The 26,950-nt window shown below is 34.4% G+C and overlaps 1 protein-coding gene across 7 annotated transcripts; it reads right to left on the reverse strand.

Moving 5' to 3' along the window:
- Nucleotides 1-3,454: 3,454 nt before the first annotated feature.
- Nucleotides 3,455-26,266, reverse strand: LOC143226452 (uncharacterized). Of its 7 annotated transcripts, none has more exons than XM_076457444.1 (5): nt 25,887-26,247; nt 17,202-20,822; nt 7,820-7,901; nt 7,020-7,054; nt 3,455-6,700 (listed from the first exon to the last, which is right to left on the reverse strand). In XM_076457444.1, the coding sequence occupies exons 2-5, from the start codon at nt 20,814-20,816 to the stop codon at nt 6,455-6,457; spliced, it is 3,978 nt and encodes a 1,325-aa protein (XP_076313559.1). In that variant the 5' UTR covers nt 20,817-20,822; nt 25,887-26,247; the 3' UTR covers nt 3,455-6,454. The 7 variants fall into 7 exon arrangements, 5 of the variants coding, with proteins under 5 accessions (XP_076313559.1, XP_076313558.1, XP_076313560.1 ...); XM_076457443.1 differs by having other exon boundaries at nt 17,202-20,982; XM_076457447.1 differs by lacking the exon at nt 7,820-7,901 and having other exon boundaries at nt 6,527-6,700; nt 17,202-20,982; nt 25,887-26,266.
- Nucleotides 26,267-26,950: the final 684 nt, after the last annotated feature.

Genomic DNA, 26,950 nt, shown 5'->3' on the forward strand with positions numbered 1-26,950 from the left:
AGTAAGACAGTGGTGTTTACTCTCCTCTTACCATGGAGCTGATGTACAACTCCATATGCTGATTGATTCTAGACTGCATGAATCCTCCCCTCTGGCTAAGAACCATACTTCCTATTGCTACCTAGACGTTTTTTCCCAGGTGTGCTAGTGTTTGTTGAAAGTAGCTTGGGATAACATTAATTTTATTTCATCAATTACATTTTCAAGTCGCAAGTGCCAAAAGGTTGGGAACCCCTGGTCTAGACTCTAATAACCAATTGGTTCAAACAACAGTTGCACATCACTGCATAAAACAAGATGTTGAGTATCTGATGTAGCTATCACTGAAATACAGTTGATGTTAAGGGCAGTGGCATATTTAAGTAGGGACTAGTGGGAGCTCAGTCACAGGCCCCATGGTCTTAATGGAGGCCCATTGATAATTTTATTCTATGTAAAATTATATGGGAGATAGGGCCCACAAAAAATTATTAGCCCCTGGACCTACTCAACTTTAAATCCACTACTGGTTAAGGGATGGAATCATTCAGCCTTATGAGAGTTTTTGATCATCTCTAGTAATAATTATTAGAAAGAAATGCATGTCCAGGTTCTGTATTGATTTTATATGTGTGAACATAGTAACTCATGTTTTAAGTTTCTAGCACTGCAGATAATTTAATGTCTTAAGGTATTGTAATAGGTATATTGATTCAATATGTTAGATCTGACAAGTTGAACTGAATAACTAGAGAAGACCCGAGACTACTTTTAGCATCAGATAGCTTTCACAAGTTTTATGTTGTAAACATGGCTGCAACTTTTGAGAGGCTAATGGAACTTGAACTGAAGGAATTGCAATGGGAGAAGTGCCCACATCAGTGATATCTTGGTTTTTGATCATATGTTGAAGTCTTTGAGTAAGAACCTGAAAATGGTATTCCATGAAATAAAAAGGCATGCTTGAAACTGAAAGTCCCCAAATATAGCTAGTGGTCCCCAAAGCTCTCAGTTTCATGATTTTTTAGACTTTAAATAACACAATGTGAAGGGCACTGAATGAGATGTTACCTGAACTTGTGCTAACATTTGATAGTTGTTCTCTTGGACACATTCCAGTCAACATGTTCAGTACAGTGCTGGCATGAACACTGTATGGTGTATGCCACCCAAAGAAAATGGATATTTTCAAGTGCACCAAACCAGGCTATTCAGTGTTTCATTAGTACATCAGCCATAGATTGTGTGGATTTATTGATCAATGGAGCCCTGAATAGCCTGATTTTGTGCACTTGAAAATATCCACATGGATCAGGGAACTAATTTTAACAGCTGTTTTCTAAAGTTGTGGTGAAGAAACTTTGAATTATAACTCCCATTCTGATGGTTGAATGGAACAGGTAATATAAACTGTTAAGCATATGCTTGCTAAGTTTATTAATCCCAACTGGGGCAAACACCCATGTTGTGATAGTGTACTGTACAAATAAACAGAAATAAATTGGATGTTAGTGATGCATAACTCTCCATCTAGAGCAGATGTTCCACTATACCTACAAGAATATTTAGAGTGGCTATGACCTGCAGTAGTTTAAGTGCATGAGTTTGTGCATTGACAGCTAGGAAAGGCTCTCTTTATAACACAGTGAAAGAATAAATGTACTAAAGTGGAGACTGGATGTAGCTTTGTAATGTGCCAACAGCATGAAAACCTCTTGGATCTGGCTGGACAGAACATCTTTTGCTTCAAGTTGGTCAATTGACTTAAGAGTTCTAGCATCAAGTGCATACCAGTGTATCTGTATGACTGAAGCTCTAATGAAGTGGCTTGAACATAACTCAAAAGAGGAGTTAACCAAGTCAGATGAGAATGAAACCACTTTTATCCCATAAGGTAGCAAAGAAGAGATAAGAATATTTATCTGGCTGTTCAGGATGAATCAACTAAGAAATCACTGGATCCAGAAGTGAGAGTTGGCTCCAGTTGTTTAAATATCTCCTAATCAATATGTCTGGGACTGAACATGATCATCGAACAGTCTAGTTTTCCAAACTACCCAGTAACATTCAATATAAAATGTATGCATTACACTGTGTGATTTCCATTTGGTCACCATGAAATTAGAATGGTCTGTTGGTTGCACAATTAATGTAACCAAAAGGGCTTTGTAACTTTTGCTTTCCAATCTAATGAGCATTTCACAATAAGATATATTCATTGGATATTAGCTAATAACTTTTCAGTTAACGTAGTTTAGAATGGCTGGTTCCATCAGAAATAACACCTAACAATGTTGTACTAGTTGTTATTTCTAATCAATAACTTCAGAAAGTGTCCCCAAATGATTAACGTAATTTATGAGAATACACCACATATGCACTAGTTTTGTAAAATATTATTTATCGCATATCTCTCACAAAGCTGAAGAAACATTTGTTAAGCAATCAGAAATGTATTACTAAGTTATCAATAATAATATATCCTGGCATGGTGAGGTGGTTAAGGCACTTAACTCATAATCTGAGGGTTGTGGAGTCAAATCCCTGTAACACCAAACGTACTTGCCTTTTCAATCATGGGGGCATTATAATGTGACAGTCAATCTCGCTATTCATTGGTAAAAGAGTTGGCAGTGGGTGTTGATGGCTAGTTGCCTTCCCTCTTGTCTTACACTGCTAAATTAGAAATGGCTAGTACAGATAGCCCTCATGTAGCTTTGCCCTAAATTCTGTGGAATTATGATGTTAAAATTTGGGTTTTGATACACAATCTGGGAACAGTACATACTATCCACTGAATAGCTTTGTGCTAGCCTTAATAACAAATAAACTTAAAAGAGAAAGCTCCTGAAAAAAACAACTTAAAATTGACTATCATATATATAACATATGCACTACAGAAATGACATGTTAGGATGCTCTATTATGTTGGGGTGCTTTTTCATTGCTTCTGGTAACTTCAAGCCAAAAAATGTTAATGCTTCATCAGAAGAATGTAGTACATGTAGAAACAATACTGTAACCAGCTATACTATAACTATATAAGCATAATTTTTTTACATCACAAAAATTAGGATGCATGCATGATGTTGGGTTTTTATTTTCTTGAGATAGGGGGAATCCCTTAGAAGTTTAGCAAATTTGGGGATTTTATTTTTAGATGATAATTTTTGGTATGAAAAAGCTAGATACTCTTTAAAAACTGTATCATTTTAACCTATCTGTACAGATATCTCGTAGAATGTAACCACATGTTTATATATACTTACTAGATATGTCTTCAGCACTTATGCCCAAAGCCAAATCAATCACCAGCCCAGAAAATTTTGTGCTAGTTTTTCATCAATCCGTATCTGTTTCTCTCTCAATACCTCATACAATATACATGATCTTACAATTTACCAGCAGTATAGACTTGATGTTTTTCAGCAGGGTCTTTCATACTGTTCTGTTTCAAGAATAAACAACACTAAAATTAAGAGTAACAAATATTTTTATTTCTCACTTTGAAGTTCATATGTTATACTGCATTGTAATTTACAGAATCCATAATTCTTCTCATGATTCATGGCATGTACATATTTTACTGATGTCATGACAATAAAAATTGCAACATTTAGTGTTCTTTGTGTGGTGTCATTCAAGTGTCTACTGACTGATTGACAGACAACACATTACTATATAATGGTTCATGTGGCTTGAATAAGTGACCCTTCCACGCTGCTTTTGGCCCCCTTTTGGAAGAATTTGAGAAACAAAAAATTTAGCAATAGCATATAAAATCTGAATTATATACATACGAAAAAAGATAAAAATTTTATTGAGAAAAATAAAGATGTACGTAGTCAACAACTCAGTTTTTTTAGCCAACTGTCTCATAAAAACATAGACAACAGTAATTTTCTCTACAAATATATTAACCATTTATTTGTATTTTTCAAAAATTCAAATACCTTGCCTCTATGTTATAATAAGATTAGAATATTATACATGTACAGCCACATAACTGTCCTGTTTGTCAACACAAGCAGTAACATAAGAAGTGCAGTATACTGTCATCCATTTACCTTTGAGAAATACACTTAAAACAGTTTTTATGAGATTTCACCTCTTGAGTGAAATTACTGGAATTTAAAAAACTCGCATGTTCTTAATTATATCTTTAAACTAGCTGCAAGATTACTATATATTCCAAATTTAAAGATGATTATGAAAATATTAAGAAGGTAAACAAGCAGCAACTTATTCTAGAAAATTATCCCAATTCAAGATGTTTGGGGATTTGCTTAATATTGTATAGTCTATAATTATGATAATTTATAATGAAAGTTGCAACATTTAAGACAACTACAAGAACTTTTATGTAGATACAACAGTTTTGACAAATGTTAATCTATTAATTGTTTTGAAAATACATGCACGTAATTTAGTAGTTATTGATAATATAACAGCATTATAATTTTATGTTGATTATGCAATAGACGAAAATATTTTAAAGAAGTATATCATATGTACACTCGCAAAACTTATAAACATTGTTGATATGAATCGACAAAGTTTACAACCAGCTTATTTTACTGTTAAGCCTATCTTTATTATTTTTGTTTACATTTTTTGTTATGTACATATCAAACTAAAAACATGAAGTATCCAAACTCTCAATACAATTCAATGGATCTCGCATATGTTAACTGTTTATATACATATTATAAAGACACTTTTTGATCTGTATAACCTTTAATGTTTTAAATGCATAAGGATATTCTAGTTTCAAATTACTATCTTAAAAATAATGCATAGTTGAACTGCAACCCCCCATCAAATTGTAATGCTTAACACATACATACATACATATAAATATATATATAAAAGTGTGAAAATTATCAACTTAAAGTATTCGGTAAAATAATAAAACGTTTCCAGTATAAGGGAAAAAGTTGCTGTGGATGGATGGAACAGTATATGAAAATGAAACCAGAAAATTGGTGTGTCCAGGACAAATTTACCTAGAAGAAAGAGATTAAAACTTTTTCCAAAGGCTAGGACCATTTTCTCTTTATTTATATTTATTTTTAATATCCAAAGCATTTTTGACCATCGTGTTTGTCTTTGTTTTGTCTTTAAATCCTTGACATGCAGCTTTCAGGGTCTTGTTTATTTTCCATTAGAATTAAGTTGTTTTTTCTCTTACAATGATCAAAGTACAAATACATCAATTAAATAACTATCCTTATGATGATACTACCTCTGTTGCTTTTGAATTTAATTAATTAGTATAATGTAAATATAATGGAGCTCCTGGTTTGTTATTTATGTTAGGTTTTCAAGCTTTGGTTCATAGAATATCCAACTTTTCCTTTTGCTTGGGTTCAAAATTTAATATTTTGCATAATCAATTCTCATTGTTAAAAGACAAAGAATTCTACTTAAATGAATCTGTTATATAATCATTATTTTTATTTGATGGATATCCTAACTAATACCCTTAATTTACTGTAAATTAGTCCCTCTATTAGCCAGTCAAACTGTTACACTGTAAATTCATGTAAAATTCATATAATAAGTTATTAACAATTTAAAGTAATTTCATATGACCAAACATTGCATTAACAATCGCTTAATAAAAACTGTCTTCAATAGAACTAAAATTAGGCTAACCTTTTGTTTTGAATTTTGTGCAAAGCTACACGAGAGCTACTTGCACTGACTGTCCCTACTTAAGCAGTGTAGAACTACAGGGAAAGCAACTAGTCATCTCCACCCACTGCCAACTCTTGAACTACTCTTTTACCATTGAATAGTGGGATTTACTGTCACATTAAAATTCCCCTTGGTGAAAAGACGAGTATTTTGATGTGACGGGAATTTGAATCCTCAACCCTCAGATTGTGAGTCAAGGACCTAAACCACCTGACCATGCTGTTCTTAGGTTAACTTAGCCATAATTTAGTATACTGAGTCTTTATATAAAAATTGTTTACATGTAACAAACATGTAATTTTCTTAATATTTGTAATAAAAACTATTGTATCTAAAAAGATGCACATACAATAATTTTTCCTTAGAAATCGATCTCAGTGAAGACATACACACACACACATATATATATATTCAAAATTCATAATTAAACTTATCAAGATGAAACATTTTACACAAATATGGCAAAATAAATAAACTCAAAATGAGCTGTGAACAATACAAAATTTAAGCAACATATATACCACTCTTTTAAACATACTAATTAGTTTTTGACCCCATGTAATAAACTAAGGTAATGGTACCAACTTTATCAAACTTCATAGGACAATTACTTCATTCTACAAGTCATCTGAAGTTCCAATATAAGTAATACAATTTGTAGTTAAATTTTAAAAACAGTACTAGTAAATGTAAAATAAATTCATCATAATCTTTCTAATTTTACTTTAAACATTACAGTATCTGGTGCAATTTTTTTAGACTGACAAAATACTGATTACTCAATGTAAATTCTTGAGAAAAATATTTTTCCATTAGCTTCACACTGACACTCTTTATCACAGATGTTACAATTGTTTTCTGTTTGTACTGCTACATCATGCTTTCCCAAGCCTTGTACTTGATTGCATGTCTTTCTTTCTGTAATATTACAAGTGGAAGTTCTTGACAGCTGACCACTGGGCTTTAACTTCTCCATCACCCTCTGAACAACTTTTGATGTAAACAAACCTACAATGTTATCCTAAATATAAAAATCCAGGGGAAAGAAAAGGATTAATCCATGATAAAATATTTTAATTCAAATTTGTTTATAAGACATTATTTAACCTATGCTTGAAATGGAACTAGGAAGTTTAATAATAAATCAACCAAGATTACCTATCTTCTACCAACATGCTTTGTATATGCATGAATACCAGAAGTAAAAATTATATTTCATTAAAAGACTCTTACACTTCTTGAAAATATCAGGTAAATATTTTTAATCAATTATTTTAATGTCATAAAAAATGTAACATATTTAAATGCTGACAACTTTTAAATATAAAACTTTTTCTCACCTTTCTGGATATTTGAACATTTTTTCCTGAAGTATCTATATAGAAGTTTAACTAGTTTAATATTTTTAAGAAGTAAAATCTAGTGTTACATTAAACCTAATATATAAGGTACGTTGGCTTTTTAAATATTATATGCAAAAAGTAAAATGAACTTTACAAAATTATTTCAAAAAAGTTATTTATGTACCTTTTCTCAGTGCATGTATCAAAATTAAAAGATTAACAAGTAGTTAAGCTGTTAAAAGAACTTTATGTACACTTAACTGTTAAATTTGTAACAACTTCTTGTTACATAAAGCAGTTGTATTAACAACTTATAGCCCAAAACTCTTGCAACAGTTGTATTACCTTGTCAATTAATGTCTTGTGATCAAGTAGCCAAGTAAAGATATACAGCATAAGGAAATATCAAAAGCCTATGAGCACGTGACAAATAAATAGTCAACTAAACAGCTATAACAAAGTTCAATGTTTGTACAAAAACAGTAGTAAATGTTAATGCATAACCTATAATCAAATATAATTCTTTCAATATGACTTTTATATTCATAGTGAAAGAAAAAACAAAGATTTGAAAATAACATAAAATACATAAGAAATGTTTTCCATATTCTTGAAAACCATTCCTATGCATGGTTTCTTAACTTTTCAGCCATATGTATAGATTGCCACAAGAATTTTTCATTTTTTATAGATGCATCCATACATTTTCAATGCAAACATAAGAAAATGTGCCATAATATAAAAACATATGCATTAAAATAAGCATTTTTAATATTTCCTATAGTTGTTATATATACCTTTCTCCTCCCTGCTGGCTATTGTAAATCCATGAAGGTGCAGTTTGTCAGATTTCCTCTTAACAGTAACATTCTTCACACTCTACAAGATTGAAACACAACAGTTAACTATTTATGAGTTGTTTATATTTACTTTCCCCCCCTCATCCATTTCTGATGAAGTTTGGGTTGTGACACTTTTATGACCCAATTCCATTGTGACTACCCTAAATTCTGGTAAGTCATCACTGCTACATACTTTCCTGATGGAACTAATTATTTTCTGGATAAAATACAACTAGAAAAGTTCTTTCTGCTTGCATGATTTTCACCATTCCTTGTAGTCAACTTTTATCTACAGTACCTATTAAATTCACAATCAGGCAATATGGGCTATAATTTGATACTCAGGATCAGCAGTCACAATGAATAGTAATTCTATACTCAAAACTGAGCTTTATGCTATCTCTTGAACTATGGCCTAAAGATTTCTCTTGTGGGGGACTACCTGTAGCCATTGAATATCTGATTGCATTAGTTCAAGATATAAAAATTAAAGCTGCAGATGAAAATTGTCTGGAAATTTGTTTCAGAATATGACAAGCTTTACAGTTTCTGTGTAACTATGTTGTACATGTACAATGCACAGTAATGGGCATATACATGCCTACGTCAGGCCTTGACAAGTATTTTCAGATATAGGAGCCTGGCTAGAAACTCTGATGGCAGGTTTGATACAGAATAATTATAGAATATATTATGAGTTGTATGTATAGTTCTGGTATGAGACATGCATTTTTGCACTGAAAAAAAAAATTGTTTATTATTAAACTTCAATATGTGCAATTATTAAAATAGTAAACTAAATAACTATAACTTAGGCTGACTCTTACAATGAATAAAAATAATCATTGAGATGGTAACAGGCCAAGCAGGTTGTTTCAGAATAGGTCCAATCTATTCATTACTACAACACTGTATAATGATAAACAAAGGCTTTCTGATATGCCTAACGTAACCTTACTACTGCTTGTACTAAGAAATGAGGTTATATTTATGCTTTTGGGCCAGTCTGAGCCTAAAGATGAGCACTGATTGGTTAAACTGACAGAAAGAAGAAAGAACAGTGTGAAATTAGTAAGATGTTGTGCAAACACAGCACTTCATTCCTGAAAACAACACAAAGAAGTGCTAAATTTGCTGTTAGAATCCTAAAAACAAAGAATGTAAAAACAGTTCTGGACTCTTTGAAAGGCTACTTTTCTACTGGTAAAGGTTTATACAGGCTTAGTGAGGGTAGTGTCTTAGTCTAGACCAGGCCTTAAAAATACTAGGTGCCATGATGAAATTTTTATCAGTATGTCAACTTTGCAAAGTATAAAAGTAGCAAATAAAACAAACAAGTCTAAGACATTGCTTTAAATAAACCTTTGTGTCTTTTAAAGTAATTTCTCAATGAATGTGTGTAAATAAAATTTTATACTCTGAGCAATGTTTTTTCACTCCTTCATTTCACATATAATATATGGGATGACTTCTTAAAGGCATTAATTGTACAGTGTACAAAGTATTGAGTATCTATATGTTATAGTCATCCAATGTTCATTTACCACTTGCTAGTAATTCCTGTTTCATCATGCACTTAAGCTTCTTAAAGGAACATCAGATATTTGTAAGAAAACTAACTTTAAAGCATAATGATAATATCAATTGCACTAGAATTATGACTTTTATATTTTAAGCTTATGAAAAATAAAGAATTAAGTTAAATAGTATTATACACAATACATAATAATCCACTCAGTAATACTTGTTCCCAATTTTTACTCTAGGATGGTGGAATAATACTCATACTAAAAAAATTGGCAGTTTTTTGAATGCTTGTAAAAAGACCTACCCTTTGGTTTTTCTGCATATTTCAACATTTTGAATAGACACTCTGTGGATACAAAGCTTTTGAACAGTGTTTTTAATACTATGTTCAGTTGTTAAAGGTTAGTTTCGTCTTAAGAACATTTGCACATTTTCTAATGGATCCCTGTTATAAACCACTACTCTGGTTCATTATAAGTGACAACAGTAATTTTCAAGTGTCAATCAACTTTACTATGCTTATAGAAAATTATCTAAAATGTTTTTTTTATCAAAATAGTTTTCTTTTTTCTACAAAAATGTTAAAAAGTAGAAAATATATCAGAGCATCTTCCTTCACCCCAGTTTTCTTGCATGGATTAAAAATGCAAAGAGAATAGTAATTTTATTTTTGTACAAAAGCATGTGACACATTACTTATGGTTTACTCTATTTCTATATTAGTCAAAAAGACTTATCAAAATAATTGGTCATACTTGTATAAACGATATTCTAAAAGCAATGGTAATGAATAAATATAATAATTTTCAGACATATAACTTTCCATGATGGACTTTTGCACATCACACTGACATATAACCCATGACAAATGTACGTGGTGAGGGGACCTCCCAGGGAAGGTTCTGTTCTATCTGGTTACCTTCTCTGGGATCTAAACATCCACCCACGTGTTTGCCGTGCGTGGCGACCCGTGAAGGGGAGGAGAAGATCCTGGTGGTTGAGGGGTCCAACCCTAACACACCACTTTGGCCTCGAATTCCTGTAGACGGGCGGCCTTTGGGTGGCCCCCCTTGGGTCAATCGGCTGGTCCACTTGGGCTAGAGTCAACCAAGTACCAGTGTTGGAAGTTCTCAACGGGTGTTGTGGACATTGTGCCTGATGCTGGTGTTTGGGTATAGTGCTCACGAAACCCTGGCGTTGCTGCATTGTCCTTGCGTGACTTTGTAGTGCGTCCCCTTGTAGGGCTCCATGGTGGGTGGGGTCAGTGGGTACCGAAATTTTTTCCTTTTCCTATGGATCCTCAAAAAAATTTAAATAAAATTGTAAAAAACAGTCAATGGGTAAGCGACCACGTCTTGAATACTCAGAACAGCAATCTTCAACATCAGTAACACATTACCTCATTTTCTTATATTACATTCTCTTTCGGAAAACCTTTAGGGCAAATGTCCCCTTTTTTTATTCAAAAGGGACTAGAGGGACTTGCTGGCTCTCCAAAATCAGTAAAGAAACTTCGATCTGGTGACATATTAGTTGAAACATCCACATCCCAACACAGTGAACTCCTGTTGAAATCAAAGGCAATTGGGGATATACCTATTGAGGTTACACCCCATGCTGCCTTGAATTCTTCACGAGGAGTTATTGTTGAAAGGGATTTGAAGAACGTTCCCGAGTCAGAGATTCTCGCTGGTCTCTCCACTCAAGGAGTTTCTGCAGTGAGGCGCATCTCCACTCGCAAAGATGGAATTACACTGCCAACAAATACCCTCGTTTTAACATTTACTTCACCACGTGCACCTGCCACTATCAAGGCAGGTTATCTCATTTGCAGGGTTCGGCCATACATACCAAACCCTCTTCGATGTTTCCAATGTCAGAGATTCGGCCACTCAAAGACATCTTGTCGTGGTTCCCTGACATGTGCTCGTTGTGGAGGCAAGGACCACGATGCCTATGACTGTGACATGAACCCACATTGCGTAAACTGCAATGGTTCTCACCCCTCATACTTTCATTCTTGCCCAAAATGGTTGGAGGAAAAAGAGGTGCAGCGTTTGAAAACGACACATAACATTAGTTATCCTGAGGCTCGGTTGCTGTCCACAACTCCATCTCGGACATATGCTGCTGCACTTCATTCCACAACTACAGTGGGAGTGCAGACAGATCTCTCTGTGCCTCCAAAAGAATCGTTTTCAAAACAAATGAAAAGCCTTTTGACCTCCGTGGTTAAAAAGGTTGATGAATCAACTACCACACCTATCTCTGTCCCTCCCATACCTTCCAACACACCTCAAGATCCACGTCCTTCAGTTTCAAATACAGGCATTTCTTCTGATACATCTTTTCTCCCACCACAAGAGACAACACAATTATTCGTTCGCGTCCTCAGTCACTAGATTCCCCTTCCAATAACAAAAACCTGCCCACCCGACACAGAGCAGGATCCATGGAGGTTGATAGACCTCCTCCAACTAAAGACAGTAAAGAAAAAAGACGTGGTCGTAAACCGAAGGGTTCTCCAGCCACTTCACCTACCCGTTCTTAAAATGGCCACCTTGATACAATGGAACTGTCGAGGTTTACGTTCTAATCTGGATGATATCAAAACGCTGATTGCTTCCTACCATCCTGTTTGTCTTTCTTTACAAGAAACATTTCTCAAAACTGCTGATACTGTCTCCATTCGGCAGTTTTCTCTGTACAGAAATGACAGGTTGTGTGATGGTCGAGTACATGGAGGGTGGCACTGTTGGTTGATCAACACGTGCCCACCCTGTCTTTGTCACTCAACACACCCTTGGAGGCTGTAGCCATCCGTATTTCCTTGGGTCATACCATCACTGTTTGTTCTCTGTACCTGTCCCCTGGAAAGACTTATGATCAATCAGATTTGGATGCTCTCGTTGAACAATTGCCATCTCCGTTTCTAATCCTAGGGGGATTTTAATGGACATCATCCCCTCTGGGGAAGTGCTATTATTGATGGGAGGGGCCGATCTGTAGAGCGGATGCTCTCTGATCACAATCTTTCTCTTTTCAATACTGGTTCTTCCACTTACTTTCATGCACCTAGTCAGTCCTTTACCGCTATTGATCTCTCAGTTTGCTCCCCTTCATTATTTTCCCATTTTTCATGGAGGGTTGACAGTAATCCACTAGGCAGTGATCATTTTCCAATCCTTATAAGAGAGACTGGCCGTGGTCGATGCCACCCTACCCGCGTGCCCCGGTGGAAGCTGGATCAGGCAGACTGGTCCACTTTCACTGCTCTCGCAGAACTTGATCCTGCCATCGTAAATCAGCCATCAATAGACTACTGTGTAGCAGCGGTAACTGACTGTATTACACATGCAGCTGCTCAGTGTATTCCTAAAACCTCGACACGTTTTCCACGATATCCTCGTCCGTGGTGGAATCCTGCTTGCCACTTAGCACGGAAGGCTCAAAAGCGGGCCTGGGATACTTTTCGTAGATATCCCACACTTTCAAACCGGGTTGCTTTCCAACGGGCCCGTGCACATGCTAGGTGGGTAAGACGTCACAGCCAGAAGGAATCTTGGATTAAGTTCACAACCAGTATATCTTCTACCACCAGTTCCAAGATCATATGGGACAGGATTCGAAAGGTTAATGGACACTACAATTCTATCCCCCCTCTCGATCTTACTCTCTGATGGTCAGGAGGTGACTGATGTTCGGAACATCGCTAACACTCTAGGTGAAAGCTTTTGCCGGGTATCTAGCACTTCTGCTTGTTCCTCCACCTTCCTGGCCATCAAGACTCGGGCGGAGCGATCACCTCTTTCCTTTCGAACTAACTGTTTCTTTGACTATAATCGTCCTTTTACCCTGGTGGAACTAAAAATGGCCCTTCATCGGTCTGCCAGTACGTCTGTTGGACCTGATGATATTCATTATGACATGCTGCACCATTTATCTCCTGCTTCTCTTAATGTCCTTCTGATTGTTTTCAACCGGATCTGGCAGAAGAATGTTTTCCTGATGCTTGGCGCCAGGCTATTATTTTACCTTTCTCTAAGCCAGGGAAAGATCCCAAGATTCCTTCAAACTACCGTCCAATTGCTTTGACAAGCTGTCTCTGTAAGACATTAGAAAGGATGGTTAATGCTCGTCTTGTTTGGTTCCTTGAATCAAACAACCTCCTCTCGCCCACCCAGTGTGGGTTCCGTCGACAGCACTCCACCACAGACCACCTAATTCGTCTTGAAACATCTATCAGAGAAGCCTTTCTCAACCGCCAACATCTTGTATCAATATTCTTTGACATAGAGAAGGCTTACGACACAACATGGAGGTATGGCGTTTTGCGAGACCTCCATACATATGGGTTACGTGGCCATCTACCCATGTTTATTAAAATTTTTTAATGGACAGGAGATTCCAGGTTCGTGTGGGTTCGACACTTTTCCGTTCTTTTGTACAGGAACTTGGAGTCCCTCAAGGATGTGTATTGAGTGTTACACTCTTCAGTATAAAGATAAATGCCATCACTGAACAACTCCCTCTCACTGTTGCGAATGGGCTGTATGTCGATGACTTTCACATCTCATGTCAGTCGTCAAACATGAGATATATTGAGCGGCAACTACAAACCGCCCTCAATTGTGTACGGAAGTGGACTATGGCGAACGGCTTTAATTTCTCTCTCTCCAAAACTGTGTGCATGCACTTTTGCCGTCGACGGGGTATTCACCCTGATCCTGAACTTCATATCGGTGGAGTTTTGCTGCCAGTTGTCCCGGAGACCAAGTTCTTGGGGCTTATCTTTGATCGTAAACTGACCTTTATACCACACTTAAAGCAGCTTCGGGTCAAATGCACAAGAGCACTGAACATCCTCCGTGTTCTCTCTTCTACCAGTTGGGGGCAGATCGCTGTTCAATGTTAAAGGTATATCGTGCTCTTATTAGATCGAAACTCGATTATGGATCAATGGTCTATGGCTCTGCCAGACCCTCAGCCTTAAAGATGCTGGACCCCGTTCATCACCAAGGACTTCGACTCTGCACTGGGGCTTTCCGTACCTCTCCAGTTCAAAGTATATACATTGAATCTCATGAACCTTCTCTACACCTTCGCCGTTTGCAACTATCTTTACAATATACTTCGAAACTTCATTCCTTACCAAAGCATCCCACCTGGAAATGTGTTTTCCTTCCTCGGTGGGCAGTACTTTTTCAGAACAGACGATCTGTCATTGCTCCGTTTGGCCTTCGCATCCGGAAGCAATTGGATGAATTGGGTCTGTCCTTGGATAACATTGCATGTTCCACAGGTCGGCCCATCCCACCATGGCTTATTACAGCCCCAAATGTGACCTTTCTTTCAGTCACCTAAAAAGGCAGATACTCCAGATTGGAAGTACCGTCTTTTATTCAATGAATATCTTTCAAACAATCATTCAGTTCCTATTTATACAGATGGTTCCAAATCAGGTAATTCAGTGGGCTCTGCTATGGTTTGCTATGGATCAGTAGTTGCACGCAGAATCCCTTCTACAGCTTCTGTGTTCACTGCTGAACTGTATGCCATATCTCTTGCCCTGGATCATATTGCAGCTGAGCAGTACTCCAACTGCACTATTTATACTGATTCGCTTAGTTCTATACTTGCCTTGGAATCGCTACACGTTGGCTCACATCCTATTCTCGCTGATATTCGTAACCGACTGGCCCGTTTCTCATTAGCAGCTACTTCAATCCAGTTTTCTGGATACCAGGCCATGTTGGTATTCGCGGGAACGAGCTTGCAGACATGGCAGCTAAATATGTCTGCTTCAGCACCATCACTCCTATGCCTATTCCGTACATGGACTATGGTGTTATCTTCAAGGGTCGGCTCCGTGCCAGCTGGCAGTCCACTTGGAGTGAGCAACGTGACAACAAACTTTTCAAATCAAACCCAAAATTGGACTTTGGCCATCTAGCTTCCGTAAAGTTCGGAAGGAGGAAGTTGTTCTCACTAGGCTACGCATTGGTCACAGTTTTTTAACTCATCATTTTCTTTTATCTGGAACTGATGCACCAATGTGTAATTTGTGTAACACTCAAATCACTATCAGCCACATTTTACTTTCTTGCCATCGTTACAATTCTCAACGACGGCAATATTTTAAACATATTTTTCCCAGGGTCAATCTGTAACATTGGACAGAGTTATTGGTGATGGTGACTCTGTCCACCTTGATAATGTTTTAATTTTTTAATGGCCATTAACCTTTTTAATCTCATTTAAGTGTTGCATGTTTATTCATTACACCTTTTTAATTGTGGTTCCTTTTTTACAGTTTTAATCTTTCTCCTTCAATTTGACATTGGACAATGGCCAGAACATTAAATAACTCGACACCAGGACTGGAAAGGCCAACTTCAGGTGACTAACGCTCCTGTTTGAACTATCCGTTTGAACTACTCGTTAGTCATCCTGGCGAGTTGTTATTATACTTTTACTGCATATCATTTCACACTTTTACTAATTAACTTTTAGTACTGGCCATATTGACTCATAACCCGGAACCAGGACTGGAAAGACCAACTTCAGGTGACTGACGGTGGTTTTTATACTTACCTGTTAGTCTTCCTGGCGGGTTACGATCATTACCATTCTGCTACAGGTAGTTCTTTACAACCTTGTTGACTGGATGTCAACATTGGTTTTTACGCCATTTTCTGTCTTAATTGCCGTTTTGCTTCTATCTTCAATTACTTCTACAAATTTTACTCCATTTACTTGACTTTATCCTTTTACTGGACATTTGGCTACTCATTATTACGATTTTGCGGAGTGTCTTTTAAAACTTTTACTTTCTTTTACATTTTGATAATAGCTGCTATGACACATAACCCAGAACCAGGACTGGAAAGGCCAACTTCAGGTGATTGACGGTGGTTCTTGAACTTACCTGTTAATCTTCCTGGCGGGTTATGATCATTACCTTTTTGCTAGAGTAAATACCTTACAACTTCTTATACTCTACCTTTTATCTTAACATTGTAGACTAGGTGTCAACATTGGTTTTATACTTTTTTGTTTTACCTTCAGTTCCATTTATGTCTATTACTACATTTATTTATTTATTTATTTTTTTTTTACATTTTTACCGAATGTCTGGCGCAGATAGCCTCGCTGCTTTGTGCCATAAAACACTAAATCAATCAATCAATCAACCCATGACAAAAACTTGGGAAAACACAACAGTTAAAACCTGTGCTTCAAAATCTTTCTAAAAACTGCATACATGGTTTTTAAATTTGTAACAACTGAAATGTTGTTTTTAATGTATGATAAATGGTCTTTCTTGTGTTTCTCAGAGACTTAGCATAACCACAATTACATGCATGCATAAAAAGCAAACCAGAAATGAAATATTTGACTCTGTAGCTTTCACATTATGAACAAGCTGACATCTATAATACAACTGTGATGCTAGCAGATCAATAGGATATGAAAAGAGAAGTGTGTGAAATTTATCTCTTGTTAATATAGTAAAGAACACAGCTGAGGTGGCCTCTTAACACAAAAAAATAATTTTGGAAAACCTAACAAACACGTGAAAGTACAACCTTTCATGTAAGTAAGTTACAAATCAACTGTGTAATGAATATCCCCATTTCAATGGTCAAATGTCATAGATACAGTAACAAATGAACCAATAACTGTCACTGGAATGAAACTATGGAGAATACCTATCTAAATCTAGCTTAGTTATAGTGAGTTACACGTGAAACAAAATCTTATAAAGAATCTCCAAATCTTGGTGTTTCAGTAAATATTCTTTACTTACACTACAGTTATCCTTATCCTTTCGTAAAAACCATGGATGATCAGAAGCTGAGCCTGATGTTGCATCTTTCTTAAGCAAGGAGCCTTGTGGTGTAACTTGTTCACGTGTTTCTTCTAAATTTGATAAAATCAGCAGTAATGTTTTACTTCTCTCATTGGAAAGATTAACTTTTGGTAATTCAATTGGTATGTCAATTTGTTTTTCTGACAACTTATCACACAATAATCCCAATTTGGTATTCATATGTTTGGGTTCTCCTAAAACGTTTTTTGTCAGTGAATTACTTGAGGTTTTCTTTATTTCTGATGAGTTTATAACAGACACAGTAATGGTGTTTGTACCTTTGTCTAATAAGTCACTTGTTGGTGAAGTAGTTGTGGGTTTCCTTCCCTTTTCTAGAAGGTCTGTAGCCAGAAAAGTGGCAGAATTGTTTGTTCCTTGTTGTAATGAGACGTCTGCTGATGAGGAAGTTGCAAATTTCCTCATTTCTTTTACCACATCTCTAGATGGTAAATTAGATCTGGTGTTCAACACTTCTGTTCTTCCTGACGATTTCCCAACTTGTAAACTAGTTGTTGTATTTGTCACTTGTTCTAATGGCTCTGCTGTTGGTGAGCATGTTGTAGTTTTCATCATTTCTTTTAAAGACTTTCTAGTGATTAAATCAGTTGTGTTATTTAAAGTTTTTGAAAAACCATTTTTTAACATGTCTCTTTCTGTTGAATCATTTTTGATGTTTGATACTTCGTTTATAGAATCTCTAATTGATAAATAGTTTGTAACTGTCAAACTATCTGTGGAAGGAATTATTTTTCTGGTAGGTTCCACTGTTAACATATCATAATTGGTGCTTTCTAGTGACGATAGTGGTAAATCAGTTGTAACATTATCTAGATTTACTTTTTCAAGTGTATGAAGTGTTGAAGAATTACTTCCAAAACCAAGTTGACTGACTGTCTCTGGTACTTCAATAAACTTAACACTGTCTGACAACTTCTCTGTTCTTGGTGTCTCACTTATATATTTAGTATCATTACCTGAACCTAATGTATTCAGTGCTGTTAAGTCACTGTTGCTTTCTGTTTCAGGTGTTAGTGATACTTCAACTTCCAAATCTGATACACTGCTTTGCTGAAAGAAATGTCCAGAATTTACTCTTCTTACAGATTCAGAGGCTGTTTCATATGATACAGAATTAGAACTTATTTTTTTGGTACATATGTCTGTTACCGACATTCCTTTAACTTTTTCATCATATAATGTATTATTTTTAGACAAGTCACTTAATGAATCAAATTTATTAAAAATTACCTCTTCATCTAGCTCATCAACATTTTTTGGTTTCTTTCCTATCCATGCTAAAATTATTCTTCCCCACTTTCTATAGTTTTCTAACACCTCTATATAGTTAAAATAAATTGGATCTTCAACACTCAATATATCATTCAAAGTACTGGAGAGTTCACTAGCACATTCTCTGTTGACATAGAGGTCAGTCCAAAACACTGAAAGACATCTTTTAATTTTAACGAAGTAAACACTTACGAAATAATCAGAGACTAGCTTCACAGTTCCAGTACAATTCAAATATTGCATTATTTTTGGTTTTGAAAAGTTCATGGTGTTCTCATCTTCAACTGTCATACTGTATGTGACAACATTCATTGAGGACATTTTTGAAGTCAGGCCAACTTCTTTTAAACTTTCACTAGAAAACTTGTTACACGGGGTAAATGTTTTAACTTCATAAGTACACTGACTTCCAGTATAATGGCCATTCTTATCAGTTAAAGTGTTAAAGGCATGCTCTCCAGAAAACTCTACTACTTCAGACTGAAAAACATTTTTGATTGGTGTTGATTTGAAAGATGTTTCTTTAAAATTAGTTCTGACTGCTGGATTATCATAAATGCAAGTTTGTTTAACGTCTAGAGTGCAGTTCCTCTGCAAGGAACAAGTTTTATCAGAGTGAATGTTTTCATCAGTCTCAATGCATGTACTTCTTCCATCAAGCTCCTTATCCTTTGAAACCTCAGTTTTCTTGTTTTCAACATCTTTTGTCACAGCAGTAGTTGACATTAAAGAAATTATTTCTTTTTCTCTCAGCACTTCACTGACATCTGGAGTAAAGGAACAACTTTCAATCCCTCTTGATAAGTATTTTTCTTCTAGTTTTTTCAACACAGTTTTGTCTTTTAATGGATTTGGAATCTTCAGATTTGGTTTCTTTCCAATCCAGACCAAGCTTGCTTTCCAAGTTCCTCCACATATGTTTTTATCTTTTATTGCATCAAAATGAACTAATGTACCATCTTGAACATCTCTTATCAAATTTTGAGCTTGAGAACCTTTAATATACACTACTTCAGTAAGATATCTTACTTTTTTTGTCATGTCTTTCCCAAAAATTATAATACCTTCTGTTTCAATTTTAGGATGTATTTTTCCTGTCTGATTTTCTAACTTCTCCCAGTTTTCCCAAGAGCTATATTTGTCACGTATATCATTTTCTTGTGTTTCAATTACTGAATGAGAATCTGAAAAACTTACTTCACAGTAGCTATTCTCACTACTGAAATTTGTATTCATTTCATCACTCTCAAGATCTAAAAGACTGTCCTGACTTCTCAGATCTGATTGATCTAACCAAACAGCTGTCGCTTCCCATTTCGTTGATTGGTTTTCTGTTGCCTTAACATCAAACACCACTTCCTGGCCTGGTTTCAGCAACTTTTTAATACTGAAAACAGGTATCTGATTTGTTTGTAGACAGTTAATATCAAATAATACAAATTCTTCATTATGCCATTTAATTAAACCAAAATCATCAAACACTTGTTCTACAGATCCTTTTGCTCCGTACACACAGGAAAAGTTACTTTTCACTGGTGACTCTGAAAGACCTTCATTCCATTGGCTTATTAAATCTGAATTAATTTCTTCACTGATATACATAGCAGGTTTCTCTCTGTTTCTTAAATACTCTATTTCTTCAGGTCTCCAAACAAGAACAGCTCGATAATTAGCTTGATAATTAGCTCTTACTTTAGTATTGCTTCTCTTAGCATTGAAGTACACTTTTTGCCCATCTTTAAGTTTTATATCAGATAGCCTATGCTGTTTTCCATCTTCAAAAGATGCTCCAACAAAATACACACAGACTGTACTTGAAAATTCAGTTCTTATGAAACCAAAAGTGGGAAACTGGGCACTTATGACACCAGGAACTTCAAATAAATGATATATTTCTTTCTGAACAGGATTTTGATCATTTGTAATTCTTACACTGAATAAATTTAGTGACACTTGATCATTCTTTCTGTTGTCCAACTTACGCATAAAGAGGTTTTGTGATCTTACACTGTAAACTTTGTCATCCTTACAAAGAAAGTCATCAGGATGATTCTTAAGAAATGCTTTCACAGACTGTTTGCTTCTTCCATACAAGTCAAGCAATTCTTGTGGTGCTTCACTCAAAAGCTTAATCAAGATATTTAACTTGATCCCTGGGTTAATGTTTACTATCTCTAATAAAAATTCTAAATACTTTTTCTCATTATCTTCTTGACTAGGGCATAATTTTAAAGATGGGCCTTCATACTTTGCAAGAGCCATGACTTCCTGAAGATATAAAGATAAATTCAGAACATCAATAATTTTTGCAAAGAAACTAAAATGTTATAACATCAATTTTTGAAAAATACTTTCTTTTCTACAATATTTCATGATATAACTCCTTCTTCACTGCAACACTTTAAAACATATGATGAAATTGTTCAATCTGTAAAGAAATATCAATTTATAAATATAAATGTTTTATTTAACTTGGTCAATTTAATACTTTATAATGCACATAATTTGTTGTGGGTTATACACATACAAGATAATGATCATAACAATAGGAAATATTCTAACTTCAAAGTATAATATCCATTAGAGAGACATCATCTCCAGCACGTGATAAAAAAGAAAAGAAAAAGAAATGCAATAACTAGCTTTAAATAAACTAAGCCATTATACACCTACTTACATATGTGCAATAAGACCTGACCCAAGGAAGAAACAAACAACAATACACTTACAGTATATATAATGTCAAGGAAAAAGTGCTGTACAAGAACTATAGTACACAATGGTTCTCAGCTAAATCAACAAAGATGACAAAAATACTATGAATTGAAAAATGCTACTCAATGAAAGACAATCTCATAAACTTGATATTGAAATGCTAAGACTTTTCTGAGACATTCAAGTACATGCAGGTAATAAAACATAATAAGAGGTTCAAACTGGAAATTATGAATGTACAGGAAGCAAGATGAGCGAACGGCAAGCCTTCATCTGGTAAGAGCTACACTGAAACAGTTGTTGTGTTACTCTTAGAAACAAGCTAGAAAAATGTGATTTTTTGTTTATGTATCATTTAATTTGTGCCACAAATACTTTTGGGTACTCATTCAGTGTCTGTTTTGAAGACATTCAGAGTAAATCTTTTTTGGTAGTGAACTTTAAAGTTTCCATTTCATTCTTCCTTTCTATTGTGTTTCTATTAAATTAATTTAATTCGATTAGTTTTTATCACACTAAACATTAATTTTCTTTTATGATGTAGTCTGAGTTTAGTTTACCACTTAGGTATTTTGACCTAATTTACAATTTTAAGTTAAGTTTCTTAGTCTTATTATATTTAATTTTATATTATATTAGTCTATAACGTGGAGAATGAATTTGTATCACTTTTTTGTTTCCTCTTTGAATTTTGTCTTTCTGTTGATATAAGATGTATCCACATTGCCTTTTGTATAATTTTGATGATTTTGTAAGTTCATCTTTGCTATTCTGTAATTCTTATATTTTCAATAATTTAATTATTGTTTTATTTCATTACTGCTTTTTGATAAAAGTCAATTGTAGAGAAAAATGTAATTAAGTAAAACAAATCATTTAGTATAAAGGAACAAAAGTGTCTTTATATAATTTTTATTTAGTGTAATTTAATATTAAAATGTTTCAAAACTGCAGTAATCATAAGTTTCTGAATTAAAGTTATTGGCACTACTGGTTTTGTTCAAATATTTTTACAAATGAGGTAAGCTTAATGCATTTCTGGATCAGGTCATAGATTTTGAACTAATTGGACTTTAAAAAAAGTTAATTTTAATTGTCAGCCTGAGAACAGGCTCAAGATATAAGGGAAGCTGTATGAAGACATACCATGTCTCCTGTACTACCATCTTAATTACTTATCACCTACTTTCTGAACTATCATAGCAGCAACACATGGTCCAAGGTCTCCATTATTATTTTGTTTTAGTTACCTAAACTTTTTATTCTGGAACTTAATATGCAGATGAATGTGTGTGTTAATTTAAGGATGAGGTAGTATGTTATAAGTGAAATATCCTTTGCTGGCTGAACTATGACATTAAGTGAATATGATAGGTATTTAAAGAAAAAAAATTATAACTTAATTTTGTTAGGAATACTGCCCAAAATTAACTGCGAGGATGAAGTTATAAGCAGATTACTAGAGCTAAATACAAATAAGCAGATTGGCTGATTGAACTTGTAGAAGCAGTTAATTGGAAGATGAGAGCTATTTTTTTGGAGGGGGGAATGAATTGTTTACATTTAAATAGGGTAGGTGCTGACTTGTTTTGCTAAGACTAGTAACTCAGCTGTAAGGGAAGTTTCAGACTAGGACTAGACAATGGTGAGAAAAGGTAAGAGGCAGAAAAAGGTTTATCGTAGGAAATCAGCTCAGAAGTAGCTAAAAGGATAGGCTTAACTGTTACTATTGTAATGCTAGAAGTATAAAAAAACAAAACATGAATTTAGAGCACTGATAGGAATGGAAGATTTTGATATCATGAAAATAAGTGAAACATGGCTAAATGTAGATGATTTTTATAATAGAAGTTTCACTGAAATATAGGATTACAGGCTATTTAATTGGGATAGAGTATTAAAGAGAGGAGAGAGAGTAGCTTTATATGTAAAATGTGAGTTACATCCTGTTGAAGTTGAGGATATCAAAGATAATGGCATGATTAAATTTACTTGGATTTCTAATAGTGGATATAAAGGATAAATGCTTTTAGTTGGAATTTGTTACAGATCACCGGTGATACTAATGTATTTAATGATAAACTTTACAGTGAGATTAAGATTTCAGTTCTAGTGAAGTCATTATAATTTGTAATTTTAATTTTTAAGCATACAGATCAGGAAATGCTAGAGTCAAACCATGAGAAAGAAAGTTTTTGGAAACTTTTCAGGATGGGTTTTTTCACCAATTAATTCAAGAAAACCACTAGAAACAATTTTATTTTAGATTTACTGTAAACTTCAAATATAAAAATAACTGAGAGGATAGAAACAGAAAGATTTGAGTGCAAAAGATCATTGCTCTATTACATTTGATGTTTTGCTGCAGATGGAGATGATTCGTACAAGAGATATGTTGGAATCTTTAATTCTAAGAGGAGGATGCAGAAGGTTTGTGGAATATGTTATAAAATGTTTGCATAAAGAGGGCAGCACAAGACAGGAAAAAATAATGTTGGGAGAAGTGAAAAGTACAGTATCAGAAAAAAAATGTGTCTGGTCTTCTTACTTTCATACAGAATGAACATTCAGCTCAAATACCTTTAACCACAATTAGTATTAATTTCACCTGATCAAATTCTGCTATTGTTGTGGATAATTCTATCTCATATTTGTTGGAAAATTGGTTTTTAAGTGAAAATAACATACAATTATACATTTAATAGATTACAACCACAAACTATTAACCTATTTTTAATCAAATTTTATTATTTAGGTTTTTGAAACATTTTCTCATTCTTTAGATGTATGATGCTTTTTGTATACTTTTAGCATAAAAACTGTGTAATGTTAGTGATAATAGAAAGCAAATTTACATTCTATTAGTAACTTTAAAAATATTCTTAAATAAAAAATATTATTCATTTAGAATATAAAAAGCTTAAAAAATAACTTATTTTGCAACTTAAAATAGTGCTGGTGCACAAAGGGAGAAGAATTTGAAAGTGTGCCAGTGGCATTACTGTCAATCTGTTAAGTACTTATCTCTAGAGCTATAATAATAATTACTGAAAGATATACATATAAGAACATGAACTATTAAAAAAAAGAAGTCGCTTTTTGTTGCCTTAATAACAGATTCAATTTGGCTAATGATACTGGTGCAAAACAAACAATGAAGCCTATAGATATTTTATAAATCCTGTATTAAGTTTGTAAGTATATATTCTGCAACACAAACCATTTAACTTCAGTGTAAAGAATTAATTTGCTTATCAAATGAAGTTCCATTTTGTTTGGGCTATATATGAGTGATGTAGAAGATGACATATGTACATGGAAGATTTTAACACAACACACCCAATAATTTTTACTTAACAATATATATAAACATGAATGCAAAAGGCTATATTTTTATGAGTCAGATACCTGATAATCAGAAATCATCATAATAATAACTGGTGAAAACTGGTTACACAGTTTTTACTACATGATCATTTTGCTCCATAACAGTAAGTATCAATTAAAAACAACTTATTTTGTATACTGAGGATTTTGCTAGATGACATTTATGCAAGGTACACTAACTTGCCATATCAAAAACCTTTCATTTTAAATTTAAGAATAAAAAGTATATTCTAAATTCATTGTCACTGTTACTGTTTTGATTATACAGTTTTATTCCACATTTTATTTTTAACATTTAGAAGTTATTATTTACACAATGTTTGTTTCATTAATAACAATATATATTGACAGAATCAGTATTATAATTACCGTATTTCCCGGGGTCGAATGTAAATAAGAAATAGCAAAGCCACATCGGGCTCCCTGTTGAGCCCACCGAAAGGAATCGAACCCCTGATTTTAGCGTTGTAAATCCGCAGGCTCACCGCTGTACTAGCGGGGGTAGCCCGGCGTCTAAGACGCTATTTTTAACCTAGAATAAGTCTCAAACACTCTACCATGTGTCTTCCAGGCCAAAGGTTACGTGGCTTATTTGACTTAAACTGGAAGAAGCGTTTCAATACTAGACAGTAATCCAAACCGCTGTATACGACCCAAGATGAAATGTACAAGTCAGTTAGTATTAAATAACAAATAAATAAACAAAAACAGGAGGTCATCGTACATATAGTACTTTAATACAGGCACTCTTTTTAACTTCTCATGCTTAGAAAAACGTTATTACTGATAATAATACAGATATTCTAGTGGTAATATAAGGTGCCCACTTTCAAAGTTAGATATAATAAACATATAGCTCACAAAAAACAAGTAGGCAAGATGATTTCTGTACTGTAAGTTACTAAACAATTCACTGAACACCTTGGTAAAATTGGTGGAAGTACTGCGACCTTATTCTTATATTTTTTTTCTTCCAAATTTAGCTAATCAAAAACGGGTACGTCTTCGATGCCGGGAAATACGGTATATATTATCGTAAAACATCAAATTTAAACACCAGCCTCAGCGGACAGTGATCGTTCAAATGTGTCAATTATGCACATTACTAGTTAAACAAAAAATGCGTCAAATGCAGAATCCCACCTTCTAACTTCATAACAGTTAAGTTAAATACACTGCCAGAAACATACACATATGCCAATAATAAACCCAGACCAGCTACCTACTCACATAAACAGTCCTCTACGAGTACAGTCTTGATAACTATTATCACCAAACGTAAAGTGTCTTCCAACACACAATTTAATGTTTCTGGTTTCAAATTTAACGTCACTTCACTTTCTCTGTGCTGGTATTCGGATAAATATGTGGAATACCCTGGAGGGTCAGGTGCACAAGACCTCTTCTTCCAACTTTAACGTCACACAGTGGTTTGGTTTTGGTTTTGGTTTTGAATTACGCGCAATGCTACAAAGGGCTATCTGCGTTTGCCGTCCTTAGTTTAGCAGTGTAAGACTAAAGAAAAGGCAACTAGTCTTCACTGCCAACACTTGGGTTACTCTTTTACCAACGAATAATGGGATTGACCGTAACTTTATAACGCCCTCACGGCTAAAAGGGCGAGCATGTTTGGTGTGACGGGATAGTTTTATGTTCTTGTCAACAAGAAGATTCAAAACGTTGAATAAATTAAAGTTTGTTTGTTTTTAATTTCCTAGAGTATGAAGGGTGTTTTCTCCTTTTTTTCCCCAAAAGATCACGTGTTTTTTGGAATATTTGGTCTAACATCTAAGTATCAGATTAACGTCTTATTTTATACAACATTAAACTTTTAAATCATTCAGGGAAGAGACTGGTTTGGGATATTCAAAGATAATAGTGGAAAGTTATAGTTAATTTTAACATTTTTCTTTTCGACTGGAAAGGCATAAGCTGAAACATCAGATTTAAATATAATTGTTTTTCTGAAATGGGATTAGTAGTTTTATGGTGCGTGTTTTTTTTAACATGGTTGCAATCATACATTTCGTTCTAATGTTTAAGGTTTAAATACTGAGTTTCACATAACTTCTTAAGAAAGTTTAGATATATAACTACGTAGTTGTCCATCGTCTTGTACATACATTATTTTGAATGCGTTCATCAGTTTAAATAAAAACCTTTTCATTGTGCTTCTGTACATTTGTATCCAGTCTTTTTCTTTCTCAAACTTAATCTGTCAAATATCTGGTATGACTTCAGAATAAATATCTTGTTGCACATGCTGTTATTATATGGACCTACCCTTTTGCTCT

The sequence above is a fragment of the Tachypleus tridentatus genome, chromosome 9 (assembly GCF_004210375.1).
Source record: "Tachypleus tridentatus isolate NWPU-2018 chromosome 9, ASM421037v1, whole genome shotgun sequence".
In the NCBI taxonomy this organism is placed as follows: Eukaryota; Metazoa; Arthropoda; class Merostomata; order Xiphosura; family Limulidae; genus Tachypleus; species Tachypleus tridentatus.

Excerpts from the sequence above, each read along its gene's own strand:
- LOC143226452 (XM_076457444.1), bottom strand. The coding sequence starts at position 20,816 with ATGGCTCTTGCAAAGTATGAAGGCCCATCTTTAAAATTATGCCCTAGT. Across the intron at positions 7,055-7,819 it reads AGCCAGCAGGGAGGAGAAAG|ATACTTCAGGAAAAAATGTT; the intron begins GTATATATAACA and ends ACTTCTATATAG. Across the intron at positions 6,701-7,019 it reads ATGTTCAAATATCCAGAAAG|GATAACATTGTAGGTTTGTT; the intron begins GTGAGAAAAAGT and ends TTTTATATTTAG.